At 41.0% G+C, this 16,155-nt stretch overlaps 1 protein-coding gene across 1 annotated transcript in view; it reads left to right on the top strand.

The window, feature by feature from the left end:
* Nucleotides 1–13,012, top strand: part of LOC128469702 (C-Jun-amino-terminal kinase-interacting protein 4-like) — a 52,739-nt gene extending 39,727 nt beyond the window's left edge. The window contains exons 21-27 of the mRNA XM_053451507.1: nt 1,633–1,700; nt 2,129–2,277; nt 3,361–3,532; nt 4,509–4,622; nt 5,964–6,080; nt 6,428–6,529; nt 11,857–13,012. Of these exons, the coding sequence (XP_053307482.1) occupies nt 1,633–1,700; nt 2,129–2,277; nt 3,361–3,532; nt 4,509–4,622; nt 5,964–6,080; nt 6,428–6,529; nt 11,857–11,966 (832 nt within the window). The 3' untranslated portion in view covers nt 11,967–13,012. The remainder of the gene's footprint in view (nt 1–1,632; nt 1,701–2,128; nt 2,278–3,360; nt 3,533–4,508; nt 4,623–5,963; nt 6,081–6,427; nt 6,530–11,856) is intronic.
* Nucleotides 13,013–16,155: the final 3,143 nt, after the last annotated feature.

The raw sequence follows: 16,155 nt of genomic DNA on the forward strand, positions 1-16,155 counted from the left end.
AATGACCCAATTTATGTTTGGCAACATTCCCTGATTACAGTAATGCCCTACATATATAGTTTGTGTTCTAGATGGTTATATGCATCCCTTACATATTGACCTGTATTGTATTTTGTACTTGTTTAAGCTGTTTGGATTTAGTGTATTTTTAATACAGCTTTTTACTTGTAATTCTTTTTTGTTTTCTCTATAAAGTTTGTTTCCCTTTTTTTATTAATATTAGATATATGTAGCTTGCAAAACGGCCGTGCGGCCGCGCACTAAAGTAGTCGATGCGGCTGCACGACTGCCAGGGCCGTCTTTAGTGGGGGACAAAATCCTGCAGCAACCGCAATCGCAAGGGTCGCATTCACTTCCGCAGGGGCTCTGCTGCTTACCTGTGCATTGCTCACACGCACACACTGTGCGAGCAACGTCTCTTGTTCCGCCCAGGGCAAGCAGGAACCCAGCAGAGTTTTCCCCGGGGTGGGACAAGAGAAGTTGTTCGCACAGAGTGCAAGCAACGGAGAGGGAAGCAGCGGCCCATACGGAAGTCTGCGATCGGCACCGAGAAATCTGCAGTGCAGGTAAGAGGGGGTGGGGAAGGGTGTATGCGTGATTGAGGGAATAAATTAGTATCTGTGAATGAATGGGTATCTGTAAATGAATGAGTGTCTGTAATTAAGTATACAAATGAGTGAATGAATGAGTAGGTGTGAGATAGCATGGATGTGTAAGTGGGGGGGAGCATGGCACAGGGGGGCTGTTTAAGGCTAGGATGCCACATGGAGGCTGTTTGAGGCTGGGATGCCACAGGCAGGTTGTTTGGGAGCAACGGTGACGAGTCTTGTGCTTCCAGACGGGGTGTCTGATATGACATGATACTAAAGTAGGAGCATTCATTTACAAGGGGGTGCTGGCTGGGGGCATCACATAAATCAATACTAAATGGGGGCTGGGTGGTAGGATAAATATACAATGTGAGGCTTTCTGTACACAAGGTTGTGGGGGCACTAGGGTGGCCACATCGGCCATGTTTTCTAGGACACATAACTTTTACATATTGCGGACCAGCCCAGATAAAATGCTGCCCTGCAGTATGGGAGATTCATAGACTCATGGAAGGAACCAACTAGTCAGTTATACATTCTTCATACTGCACGGCATCTGTGCTGGTGGCATCAAAACATAAGGGGGGCAGCTGGGGCCATTGCATAAATCAATACTAAAGCAAGAGGCAGGCTGGGGGCATACACTTTTTCTAATGATCAATCAGTCTTTTAAACTTGGATTTGCTAGCATGCGCCACTGGAACAAGAGTGATGGGAGTGATAAATGGCCTCAGTACGCCTAGGAAGATATTCCATTAAAATCAGCAGTTTCCAGCTAAAATAGTCATTTATAACATTTACAACGTATATATGGTATTTTTGAGCCGTTTGGTATTTTAATGGACAAGATTTGCTTTTCCTTTCAAAAACAAGGACATTTTAAGTGTTCAAACAAGTGACCACAAACTTCTGAACAGTATTTTATGTATTTTACTTTTTCCTCAACATTACTGTTTGGCCAGTAACCATAATCATGGTGTTTCCTGCTTTCTTGCCATTTAATTCAAGTGTTTGATGTATGTTTGGTTTTTATTGACAACAGGCCTGCCAATGGTCGAGTAATTGCTACTTTGGGAGATGGCACTCTTGCAATTTTTAATCGAAGTGCTGGTAAGGAGAATATCATCCTGTTTTAATTTGTTTTTGATAGGAAATTTTTCAGTTAAATAAAACTTTTTTCTCTTCTTGCCTATATTTTTTTTATAGACTTTTATATGCTATATATGTTTGATATAAGTGTTATTACATGATTTGTTGCTGTTTGTGCATTTTTCCAACCAAGGCATTCATAGCTACCTGGCAGATCTTTTTGGGGTAAAAAATAGGCTACATTTTATTTTAATGGCTTGGCTACATTGCAGAAACCATTTCTTCACTACAGGGAATATAAGAGAGTATGCAGGAGAATACAAATGTATTTTGTAGATTAAGGTGTAGATTTTCGATAGATATATCATGCTAAACTATGCATATATTATGGGATATATTGAGTTTTGTATGACAACGCTTGTACTTTTATTTTCTCTGTTTCCAACAAGACAGGAATTGGGACCTTGAAAACCCAAAGGTTGTTGACCTTGGGAGACCGCAGCAGTCCATCCGTTGTTCTGTGGCTGTCAATAACGAAGTGTGGTGTGGGTACAGGAATAGGATATATGTTTTAGAACCACGGACTGCTAAAATCAAAGTAAGACATGCCAAATTATGCACAAAAAATACAGAAATGAAAAAACACCCTCAAAAGCATAAACGTTCAGATTTTGGGTTGCTGCTGACATGAACAAATATGTCATTTTGTTGTATGCCATATTATGCAATTACAATAACTACTACTTCACCTCCCTGTCTCATAACCTGAACAAGTCTTTAGTACTTTTAATTCCCTTTTTCGACCTATCCATACTACCCCTTCCACTAACCGTAATGCCTCTGACTTTGCCACATAGTTTGATTTTAATATTAAAGTATCAGATATGAAATATCTGTACAGTCACCATCGTGCCCTCACCCTCCTTCTGACTATGTGCCCTCCTACCCACTGACCCTTTCTTCCTTTGCTACTTTAAAGCAATTCTCTGCTGTTAGTGAAGAGGAGGTGCATGCTCTTTTTCTTTCCTCTTGTCCAACCACATGTCCCCTTGAACCGATCCCTTCCCATCTTACTCAGTCTCTTTCATCCACTCTTGTCCCTACTCTAGCTCATATCTTAAACCTCTCTCTCCCTCTACTGGATCTGTCCCATCCTTCTTCAATCTTAAAAAAGCCCTCCTTGGACTTGATTCATCTGTCCAATAACAGTCACATCTCTCTACCTCCTCTCGCCTTCAAGCTTCTTGAAAGAATTGTTTATACCAAACTAACTGAGTTTCTTGATTCCAACGCCTTACTTGACTCTCTTCAATCTGAAGTTATTAATGACCTACTCACTGCTAAATCCAAAGGCCACTACTCCATGCTAATCCTACTGGACGTTTCTGCTGCTTTCGACACTGTAGTGGTCTCTTGGTTTACTTCGGATCGTACCTTCAGCGTCTCCAGCACCTCCTCTCCCCCTCTCAGTCGGGGTACCCCAAGGCTCAGTTCTAAGACCCCTTCATTGTGCTCAAACTTCAATATCCCAAAAGGGACACATTTAAAATTAAGTTTTCAACGTTAATTTAAAAGTTTAAATGAAATAGAATGCTGTTTAGAATGTTTGTTTACATTGCTTTCGCAAACTTGAGCAGAAAAGTTTATTTCATGCGGTTTTCCATTTTGTAATTTTTTTTAGAAATGGTTTGAAGCAACGCCACGAACAGAAAGCCAGGTACGACACCTAGCTGCAGCTGGGCAAAGTGTGTGGGTATCCGTTCGTCTAGATTCTATCTTGCGCCTTTTCCATGCTGAGACAGGGCAACTTTTGCAAGAGCTGGAATTGCATCCCTTTATTCAGAGAATGTTGGGTGAGTATCTTAGTGGGATAGATAGATGCTTAGATGCTGTTTTTTTTTCTGACTACCCTGTTTATTTGGTAAAAATGTTTTTTAAATCACAGCCCCTATCTAGTTGAAAATGTTTTCGCAATAAATTAGCCAATTTGGATAATATACAAAATTGTCTATTCACTAAAAAGCAATTTTACAGGAGAGTGAAATTTTGACTCACTTATGTCACTATACAAGGCAAACCCGATTGAGCATCTCCTGCAAGGGCTGAGCTGATGATTATCATAATGCTTAACTAAACCAGCAGTGATGCATCAATTCTGGGTGCAGCACTAGGCCTAGCCCAGGACACCACCCAGCCACTGCCTGGACCTCTGTGACCACCATCCTTATTACTGAGCACTTGCATATGATGTCATATTCTGTGTTATTCCTCCAAAAGTGACCGTTTAGGGTCTCACACCCCCCCCTCTAAAGAGGTATGCATGTTAAAGCACTCTGAGCACTTTAAACTCTTTTGATGTAATGCATTGTGGTGTACAATAGAAGGTATCAGTCTTAAAGGGGAACTCCTACCAAACATTTGTACAGACAGCTGCATATTAGTCATTTTATGTGTTCTTGTTATGTAATTTTAGCTCATTATATACTCTTTTGTGGTAAACAATGGAATGGCTCAATCTTAACCACCCTGCCTGATGCTAAGTAATGAGAGTCTATGGAGAAAAGTAACTACGCGAGCTGGAATTCATTAACATTGCCATAACATGTGGCGTGGTTGTTACGAGCTCAAGAGGCAGCTTTTTTCGCCACCCTAGGAATTACTGGGCCCGGGACAGCTGCCCCGTTTGCCATGCGTCAAAAATGGCCCTGACCTAAAGCACTGTATTTAATGCTTTAACTTCAATTTCTGGAAACCACTGATTGGTATTGGTTGATGTATTCCAGTGTGAATTCCCTTTACGTGTACAAATAACACCATTATTGCTTACAGGTTCGGTCAGCTTCGGTTTGTCTATGGCCCAGGTCTCTGCACTGGAAATGTTTTGTGGACGTCTATGGGTTGGAACAGCCAGTGGTGCAATAATTTCTATCCCATTTCCAAGTGGTAAGCAAGATCAGACTATTTATGTACTATATAGCGTGTTTGCCAGATTATAGGCTGCACCCGATATAGTTTGGTGCTATTTTAAAGAAAAATGTATACGCATTAAAAACACAGAAAACATACACATTAGTATTTGGAAAAACAATAGCCATTTTAAGGTCCCTTAAATTCAGAATGCACCTTTCTTACGCCACTCTGCTCCCCAGATAGGCCACTCTGCTCCCAGATATCCCTTATGCCCCCCAGATATGCCACTCTGCTCCCCAGATATGCCACTCTGCCCCTGCCCCTAGATTTACCAACGCATTCCCCAAACTCCCTGGTGTCTAGCTGGTGGACGTCTGCGCGATGCGCGTAAACAACCTCTGCTGCTGCCCCCCACTTCCACTGAGGCTTCCATGACAGAGTGCTGGAAGGTCATGTCATGCTGGCGCTCCGTCATAGAAGCCCACAGTGGAAGTGCCAGCAGCAGCAGAGGTTGTCTGCATGCATCGCGCAGACATCCACTGGCTGCCAGAGAGGAGGATCCCCCGCAGCACTGAAAAATGGTAAATGAAAAAGAAAAAACACCTGACCGTTGCCCGGAGCTGCATGTCCCAGGTGTCGGGCAATACAAAATTCAAAAACTGGTCTAATGAGCTTCTTGGACCACATGTCCTATCTCAGTCACAATGCTTATGCATGTGATGGCAGTTGTAGCTCACAAAAGAGGTGCTATGCTTGGGGACATTTCCCAGAGTGGTTATTTCTTAAGCATTTTTATGGGATTTAAACCCTTCTTATGTATGCCTGCCCTGCATTTTTTGTGTGTGTGTTGTGACCTATCGGCAGAGTATGCGATTATATATACAGTATATTGCATAAGTTTTAAAAAAAATGTTTAGGTAGATTTGCAAATTATAGGGGGATATTACATTTTTGGGGAAAGTTTGAGAGGCTAAAATACACCTTTGCCAAGAAAACTTGCTAATTTCTTAATTTCTGATGCTTCTGTCTTCTCCATCACCTCTCCTGTTTAATAATAGAGTGCTCTCTTTATTTGTTTTTCTCCTGCTCAGTTGCTTTAATATATATCTCACTCTGTTTACCTTGCTCACTTCTTTAGTAGTTTTTTCTCTCCCAATTAGTTTAGCTTTCCTTTCTCCTCACATTTTAGTTGACCTCTCTAGTGTCTCTCTTTAGATCTTAAGATATAGTCTTATATTTCATCTCCCCCCTTGTGACCACCCTTTAGCTCAGCTTCCCCGCCCAGACAAAAAACGTTTTCATAAAAATGTCCCCAATATACAGAAGAAGCTCTGTGTTGATACATGTTGTAATTCTGGGGCAATTCTTTCACAGAACAGCCAGGAGAAGGTACAGAGAGCCCAGGAAGAGATTCAAATTGTTTACTGGAATATGCACAGGTCTCTTTTCATGGTCACAGGGATGCTGTCAAGTTTTTTGCATGCGTTCCAGGTAAGAACACCCTTTTCCTATCATTTTCCATGTATTATAAACAGTTATGTGATAAATGTTTAGCACTTATTGGCTGCATTCAGTGTGAGAGATGAACAATAGATTGCACCTGAAGAAAATGAGATAGAAAAGGCTATGTGTTTCATCTCAGTTAGCGTATTTTATTTGTTTTGTTTAAAATTTGCGTGGATTACTGTTTAATTTCTTGTGATGGATTTATCTCCAGCATTGAATCTCGCCTATTCTTATGTAACTGTCAATTTTACATGAATGCACTTAAAAATGAGTACTTAGTTGTTTGAAAAGTTTATGTACATGACGCTTTTATTCAAAATTTCTTCTTGAAGGCTGCATGAATGCACCAATGCCAGGAGGGGGCAGTGAAATTACAGAAAACTTTAACATGTTGGTGATGAGTGGAGGGGAAGGATACATTAACTTCAGAATAGGTATGTGGGAGTTTTGTTTGTTTCTTTGGTCTCTGTAGGAAACATATAGATTTGCATAAACTATTATTTTTTTATTTTATTTACATAGCGCTATCAATTTACACAGCGCTTAATACAATACATATATTCAAGGGGAATGACAAGATGAGAATTGACAGATTAAGACAAACCGATACATTACATTAGGTGGAGAGGGCCCTGCTTGCAAGCTTACAATCTTCAGGACTAGACTAGAAATAGACTAGGTTTATTAAGCAAATTAGTTTGAAAAGTCAACCTTTATGTGTAAAAGTCTACTTATATTCAGACATCCACCTTCCAGGATTGTTATGCCTGCACCTGTGGTGCCTTCCTGTGTTACGAGCTGTGTGAGCTTTAGTATGTTAGTGAGGGACATCCTGTAGCCTACGAATTTTTGCTGGTAATACATTGCAGGTGGCAACACAATCAAGGCAAAATAATTACACAGATTTTAACCCCTTCTCGACAAAGCCAATACATATGCATATATACATATAAATGCTTCGAGATCACTTGCGTTTTTGCAGTGACTGACGGCATCACAACTTTCCTGGTACCCTCACAAGTTAGGCTATCTAGTAAAGCCTCAACCCCTCCCCAAAAAAAAATAGCAGCCGGCTCAAAAAAGAACTTAGGGAAGCGATCAACGTTCAAATCGATGTTCCTGAAACGCCATGATATCGCGTGTTAAAAAACAAACAAGAGTCTCCTGCGAACTCTAGGCTCCTCTTGCAGGTTGAATACAGATACTACATTCAACCACGCAAGTCAATGCAGCCCAGCTTACTAATCACTATGTGATTAGTAACATATATATATATATATATATATATATATATAATAAAAATAGCTTAAATAAATAAAAATGTGGTAAAAATAATTCTCTTGTGATGTCACAATCAGGGGAACCATCTAGCTTAAAAAAAAAAAAAAAGTCCAAGAAATGTAAAAAAGGAAAAAAAAAGGTTTATTTTATTAAGCAAGTCCTAAAGTTGGTTCTGTATTTTCCCAAATATCACAGCATGGAAAGTGTTAAAATACCAGCGTTTAAAATACCCTGGAGTGTCTAGTTTTCAGAAATATATGGTGTGATGGGGTAAATTGATTTTGCTGGCGTGAAAGATGTGCGAAATTGGATATGAGGGCAGGCTGACTAGATGTAAAAATTCCAATTTGAAAAACTAAAAGGTGCATGTCCTAAATGTGACCTTTTAGCCCCAAAATAACCCAGACAAATCTATGCATGAGTGGTATTGCTGTACTCAGGAGATGTTGCTGAACACATTGGGTGTTTGTGAGTAACCTATACCAGGAGCTGTAAATTCACTCCTAGTACAATGTGTGTACCACAAACTTTAACAATGGCTGGTGGTAGAATTAGTGCATGGAAAAAGTTTAATTAGTAGCATTTAAAATACGCTGATGTGTCTACTTTTCAAACAAATGTGGTTTAATGGAAGTAAATTGAATTCAAGTGTAGTAAAAAAAAATGTGTTGCGCAGGAAAAAAAAAGCATAAAAGAGTACTGAAAAAATAAAAATAAATGTGTGACTCTGAAAATATAAGTTACAGTGTAAATCCTCCTTTAGGAAATGCGCTCACATGTACAGGAGCCTGTAAAATGCCAGTTCTAGTATATCAAGTGTAGTTCATTTCTCCATAGTAAGATTCAAACCTGGGTGATTCAATATCACTAAAAATAGAAATATTACCGAATTGGCTCAGATATAGGCCACACACGAATATAGGCCGCACCCTAAAAGTTTGGTGCTTTTTTAAAGAAAAGGTTTTGTAATAGATATGCTGTCACTCTGCCCTACCCCCCCCGAGATATGCTGCCATGCTATCCCCCCACCACCGAGATATGCTGCCACTCTGCCCTCCTTCCCGAGATATGCTGCTACTCTGCCCTTCCTCCCGAGATATGCTGCCACTCTGCCCTCCCTCCCGAGATATGCTGCCACTCTGTCCTCTCCCCCGAGATATACTGCCACTCTGTCCTCTCCCCCGAGATATACTGCCACTCTATCCTCCCCCCCGAGATATACTGCCACTCTGTCCTCTCCCCCGAGATATGCTGCCACTCTGTCCTCCCCCCCCCGAGATATGCTGCCACTCTGTCCTCCCCCCCCCCGAGATATGCTGCCACTCTGTCCTCCCCCCCCCGAGATATGCTGCCACTCTCTCCTCCCCCCCGAGATATACTGCCACTCTGTCCTCTCCCCCGAGATATGCTGCCACTCTGTCCTCCCCCCCCCGAGATATGCTGCCACTCTCTCCTCCCCCCCGAGATATGCTGCCACTCTCTCCCCCCCCTCGAGATATGCTGCCACCCTGCCCCCCCCGACTTACCAGAGCAGACTCCCGGGTGTCTTGCGGGGCCGGCGGGGGACATCTACGTAATACGCGTATACAACTTCCGGTGCCGGTCACCCAAAATGCAAGCCTCCTGTTCATATATGTAAAACATTATTCTTTTTATAATTAACATGTAAAAAAGTGGCTTTAAAAAAATACATTTACTCACAGTTTGACAAAATGCCAAAAATATATTGAACTTTCTACGTTTTTTAACTCCTAAAGCTAACAAATCACCCACTAACTAACCATCCACCACACTAATTAAAACAGTAAAAATAACCTGTTTTTAGCAGAAAAAACTTGAGACTTGGGACCCAGGGAGGCTGGGAGGTGTTTTTTTGTGTTCTCTGTCTCTCTCCAGCACATGATCAAAGTGAGAAAGAGAGAGGCTGAGAAAAAGATAGGGCTTATAAGCATTACTTTTGTCCTCTCCTGTTATCCTTCATGTGGTTTGCTGTAGAAGCGGTCACAGGAGTAGAAATGAGGGGGGTTGGCTCTAGATTGACCACTTGGGTGGTGGAGCGATCAGCAACAACGGTATCCTTACGATCGCAGCGACGTGGGGATGAATTTTACAGATGACGTACCAAGTATATCACAGGGCCTGTAGAACATTTTTTTAATCATGTACTTGGTACATCATTTGGAGCATGAACAGAAGGCTTCTCGTCTTAGTCTGAAAAACCACCAGCAGTAGAGAGAAATGTTGCAGCCGTAAGAAGGGAGAAAACACTTTGCATGTTTCACATCTATAGGCACTGCATATGATTAAGCTTCTGTGGGTGTGAAACATGTAAGGTAACCGTGGTTGAAGCATCTACGCCAGTGTGAGCCAATAGTGAGTTTTTATACATTTATTAATCATTAAGCTTGTCCTGAAAAAATGTAGGCTTCTGTATTTAAGCTGCTGTTGTCATCTACGTGTAGCTATAGAAATACTAGGAAAAATATAAAGTTTCCACGATTGAAAACTTTTGTTAGAATACAGTTTTATTGCTACTGATTCTCACGCCATAGCATTTGTTCTGGTGAATTATTTCAACAGCTGGTGGCACTTGGAACTTAACAGTAAGTTTGGGACACGATTAAAGCGTCTCCTTACCTGAATATCGTTATACTTAAAAAACACTTGCAGAAATCTGAAGTAGATTCAACGTGATTATTTCATGTTGTTGATTTTAAAAAAAAAGTATTAGTATTGCCATACCTGGGATTTTCCTAGATATTGTCCACCTCCTGCTCAGTATAGGAGTCAGGCCTGGTTGCTCCTATATAAGCATGAGCTGCCGGAGAGTATATGGTTAATGTGTGTAACTGGGTGGAAAGTGAACAGAATATGACACCGCTCCCCAACCAGACGATAAAAGGCTTCCTTGTGTTCTGGTAATCCGCTATGATACCTTAACGCTTTAAGCGGGCCGAGCCTAGGGTCACTGACACCTGGATGCCCCCAGGTGGGTATTGCTATATTGCTTATTCCTCCCCTTAACATAACCATTCTAACTGCACCCATTTTGTACCTTTTTTGGCCCCCATGTAACATGTCACAAACAGGTCATCAATGATATATTTGCCCCCAAACAGTATTACACTAAATGACTGACTGCTGCTGAGACATAGCTCTTTTTGCACCCGAGCCAAGAACAGAAAAGTGTGTCCCCTTGCTATATATTTACCAAGGTTATTTTGAGGAAAGTGGATAAATAACATGGAAATGTGTGATATTAGACCTGCAGATAGTAAAATAAATGAATACCGTATTTGCTCGATTATAAGACGACCCCCCAAAATCTGAATATTAATATTATATTATATATTATATTATTATAATCTGAATATTCCCTATAGGAAAAAAGTTTTACCAGTAAATGTTAGTTCATGTAAAGTATGTGACCAATTGTTTGTTAATAAAAGCTATGATTGAGAAAAATATTTTGTTTTTATTTCCTTTTTTTTTCAACCTGCCCCCCCCCAGTTATGCACATCTGCCCCCAGGCTTGCCACTCTGCCCCAGTAATGCCTTATACCCCTTTATGCCACTCTGCCCCATGATATGCCTTTTAACCCTCTAAATGCCACTGTCCCCCATGATACGCCTTTTAACCCTCTATATGCCACTGTGCCCCATGATATGCCTTTTGACCCCCTATGTGCCACTCTGCCTCCAGAATTGCCTTATACCCCTATATGCCACTCTGGGTTAAAAGGCATATTATGGGGCAGAGTGGCATATAGGGAGGTATAAGGCATTTCAGGAGACAGAGTGGCGTATAGAGGGTTAAAAGGCATTTCTGGAGGCAGAGTGGTATTAAAGGGGTTAAAAGGCATTTCACAGAGCACTCTGCCTCCAGAAATGCCTTACACCCCCCATTTAACACTCCCTCCCCCTCCCTCCTCCAAACTTACCGGTGCTTCTGAGTCCCCGGTGCTTAGTCCGGGCAGCGTGTAGAGCTCTACGCGATTCGCGTAGACAACTTCCGCTTGGCCCAGCAGTCAGCATCATATGCACTTCAACTTCGTATCATATAGCTTTACATTTTTGTGTGTTTTGCAAATTACATGGGAGATTCATCAGAATCCTCAAGGGTGCATTTCCCCATTTCATCATCTGCAGCTTAATGCTGTGCAGGAGATGTGTTCGACCAAATACATCTCCCTGCACATGATATGCTTATCTCCAAACGGCTCCAGTGCTGGCTTTGAAAATGCTGGGGACAGGGGTCTGTTCAGATCCCTGTGCACATCTGTTTAAGTACCCACATTGATTTCAATGGGAGAGTTTTGCTGCCACGGATTGGCTGCTTCAAGACAGAGATGATGGAACAGCACCTTTAAGTGGTTAAAGTTATTATTAAAAAGTCTTTATTTTTTGTTGCTCCCAGTAATATACTTTTTATTTCTTTATTTATATTTTTTATATTTTATAATTCTCTGTATGAATCTAGGAGACGAATCTGGGGATGCTGGTGAAGGTTATGGAGAACTTCTGATCGCAAACCCAAGGAGCAGAAGAGCGGAACGAAGCCATCTTATAGTATGGCAGTTACAGACTTGAAAACGTATCAACATGTGAATGATGTTTTGTTTGTTTTTCTTAACAAATTTTGTGTTCAAAACAAATATTGCAGAAATCTATTTTTTCACAAACTGAATGAAAGCTTAATGCTTTATGTGGGACTTTGGTAATATCTGCCTGCTCTGATTACAAAGTATTTGCCTTAAGGTGACAAGAACGTATTGCCTTTGTGGGCTTTTGTGCAATTCAAGTCTTTGGAATAGACGAAGATCTATGCTGGAAGTTATTTTTTTTTGTTTTTATATTAATTTTGGAGAGTTTCACATCTCATGTGGTTCCTATTGACTAACTGGCTTTGTGGTTGCCAGTTACAGGGTATTTTTGTTGCTCTGTGTGATGTTATTTGCACTGCATCTAATTAGATCAGTATTCTAATTGTACATCAGATTAATGCTAACACAGTCGGTGTGATGTATTCTATGATGTTTTCACCTGTTCTAAACTTATTTATTATTCTCATTTATTAGGCCAGTGTTTCTTCCGATCTTGGAAATGCAGACTAGCGCGCTACTCTTAGCATTAGTACTGACGGATTATTTTATGAACCTTGCTGGCGCAGAATGTATAAGCATCTCTCACCTCAGAAAAGAGTTGAGAGAAGACAATTTGATCTCAGGGCTTTCTGTACTGATCCTATACCAGCAAATGTCTGTTTAGGCACACATTTTCATTACATTTTTTACATGAAAAACTGTTGGGAGGGGGACAGGCCTTTTACATACAAAAAGTAGACCTTACATTAGTATATGTTCTAGAGCTCTATGGGATTTGGTTGAATTTATATCGAATATTATCTAACAAATGCTGAGACAGGTGGTTTAATTTATCACCTCCTATTTAGTTTGATCAAGGTTCTATATATAATTTTAATTTTTTTGTCTTGATACTTTTTGTTCAAATTGCAAGGTATTACTGCCACATTATTTCATTCATAATGTAATGAAATTCTGTTTTGCTTCTGATGATGTAGTTACCTGTACTGTACATACATTTGAATCAATATACATCTTAAAAGTTCACCTGCCTATGCGTTGCTGTGTCCATTTCTTTTTAATCCTTGCAGCTCGTAGAGGATTTACTGTGAAAGGGATTATATGATAACTTTTTCTGGAAGTGAACCACACAGAGTTGCTTACATGGTCATCCACTCGTCTTGCTCGCTAGACCACATGGCGGGGCTCTATCATCTGAGCGTGCATCACATCCATGCACTTTTACATCTTGGAAACATGGGTAACAGGACTAAAAATTTCAGAAAAACATCTTAATAATCTAACTTTATTATTAAAGGGGCTCTTTAGTCCTCAAGCCTCTTTCAGATACGTTGTCTAACTTCTATAGGGCTAACAGTTACACTTCCTGTTCGTTATTTCTATACTATATTTCATATATGTTGGGAAATTATCCCAATAATGGTACTGTCATTGTACCATATCTGAGTACCGTCATAATTTTTACGCTGACAACTATGTCTGTAGTTACAAAAAGATATCTAACCCGAGCAGTTGCATTTTACATTTTAAAGCTGTGCATCTTTTTACTAAATTTAATCTGATCTCTGTGAAATTAAAGAGCCCAGTCTCTGTTTACTATCTGCCTGTCTGTGTTAATCCATTCATGTACATATGGTGGCCCATGATCCAGATGCAGACCTCCAGAGTTGTATGTCTCCTCTGGACTGCCTAAAACCACATTGGTTGAATTGCCTTAATGGTGACCTGTCCTACCCTCTTGGCTCTCATTGTACCCAAAGATAGAGACACACATATACCTATTCATATATATTTGTGTTTTTAATGCAGTGTTGGTTCACTATTTAGGGGGAAAAACAGGGGAGGTCTAACAACATTTACAGGAAGGCGCACAAAGAGGATCCAGTTTTTATGTTGCTTAAAATCCTTAAAGGTACACTCCAGCCATCATATACAATTAAAGGGCATATGATAGCTTACACGTGCATTTAGGGATTCATGACAATTGCCTCTATTTGCTGTCGTTCCCACCCAGATATCTACATTGCAGAAGATGTGTTTGGCCACAAGATATTTACGTTGCATACATACAGCCAGACAACTTCAGGGATGCAAGCGTTCTAAATGGAATCCTCTGCACACATTTATTTCAAATTTATATTCAGGCTCAAATGTGGAGAGTTGGGGGGGTTCTCAAGGTAAGTCAGTTTTTTATGGACATGAAAATCATGTTTATCAAAGTAGTTACAAACTACTTTGATATACATTCTTTGTTGGTAGAACTGTATAGGCCGTTAGACTATCCCGTTAATACTCTAGACAGACCACAGTGGCTATATGCTGCATTGCACGTAAAACATAAAAAAATGCTTCAGGCAGTTGCCAAATGCTTAAAAACAGAGAAGCCCCCAACCCTCACTTGGTCCTAACTAATCCAAATAATGTATAGCTCCACTATGTAAGCCAAAATTGCAAAAACAACTCTTAACTTACTGAATACAGGTTCAAATAAAAAATCTGATTTATCTAGAAAAGCCACACGCCTTGCTAACATGTATATACTGTAAAAGCATATAGGCAGCCATCTCCATAGACAAATATTGTCTGTAGAATTGGTCCTACTGAGGAGCTCAGTGATTTTAAACATAGTATTGTCATAGGATGCCACAGGAAGCAACATCAACAGTGGCTTCATTAAATGAGACCAACTCCATATTAATGCCTGTAACATCAAGCAGTTTGACCGCTCTATCCCTGGCCCTTGTCGTCTTCGGAGCAAATATGCTTTTCTGGGGAAAATATCTATACTGCCCAGCACACAGCAGATACCAGCCCAGAAGCGAGACAAAACACATACTTTATTCAGATAACACATGGCTTTTTCAAAGAGAGTCAAAGGTGATAAAAGGGGCATTAACATAAATTCACATTCTAATTGGGTTAAAAGGGAAAGAGTGGAACAGGGAACCAATTATAAAACTCAAAGACAAACCAGGGAACCAATGGCACTAAGGGATATATTTGGAAAGTGACCAGGGAGAGGGGGATTATGTGAAGTGACCACAAGCCCTCTAACCCGTAATCAGATACTCTGTAGAAATGTACACAGACAGCTGGATTAACACTTTAGGGTCTGTGGCTGCCTAATGCTTTGCTACACCACCCCACTTCCCAGTACATAGCAAGGTGAGCAAAGTTGCTTTGCCAGGAAGCTCTGCTTCACCAGTGTATACAGCCTATCTTAAATTTACTGGATTGAGCTTTAATATCGTAGTATGCTTTCTCTCAGGACTGTGCTTCGCAGATGATGTTGTGCACTAGGCCCAGGAGGGTTTCTAATTGATTTCACAATTTCACTACCTAAGTGACTGCTGAAGTTTCCTTGGGGTCATTCCTACCGTCCTAGTACTCCTGGAGGATATCCAGGAGACCACAGACCCCTGCACCCAAAGCTCAAAGGGGAAGTGTCCTGTAAGCTCCTGGGCAAAGAGGAAGTGAGGGAGGTACTTCTCTCAATCCGTGTAAAGGCCCAGAGCATCTGCCTGAGGTTTCTGGTGAACCTCTTGCATCGTGCTTTGGTTTGGGGGTGATATGGGAAGGATGTGAGAGGGGCTTATCCTACAAAGCTGCCAGACTTGCTGTAGAAAGTCAGACATAAATTGGATTCCCTGTCTCTCGCTGGGAAAACCAACACTGGTAAATAGTTATTATGGTTTCTGCAGTGATGCAAGCCAGGGACACTGCCTCAGGGTACCAGGTGGCAAAATATACTACTGTGAGGATAAACCTCTCCCTAGATTTACTGGGTTTGATTAGGGGGGCCTTTTATGTCTGCTGAAAGGGTTTTCCGACAATGGGCAGTGGTTGCAGAGGGTCGAGTGTTTCAGATCACTGGTGATACCAGGCCAAAAGAAGTTGCAAGTTAGCTGGTACTCAGAGCATCAGACTCCAAAGTGTCCAGCAAAGGGAGTTTTACAGGGAAAGGACATAAGATAATTCTGGTGCTTAGCACAGAAAATAAATTGTCTGCCCATCAAGAAATTGCATCTATGGTTTGTTCAGTGCAAAAGTCATCAGGTGTCACAAACCGGGTGACCAGGTCTGATAGGAGCCCAGGTTCAGGGGATACAAGGGGCTCCGTCTGTACCCCACGATGCATGATGACTTGTGGTTGTTCCAGACAGGCGCAGGAAATA

This window comes from Spea bombifrons, chromosome 12 (genome assembly GCF_027358695.1).
Source record: "Spea bombifrons isolate aSpeBom1 chromosome 12, aSpeBom1.2.pri, whole genome shotgun sequence".
In the NCBI taxonomy this organism is placed as follows: Eukaryota; Metazoa; Chordata; class Amphibia; order Anura; family Pelobatidae; genus Spea; species Spea bombifrons.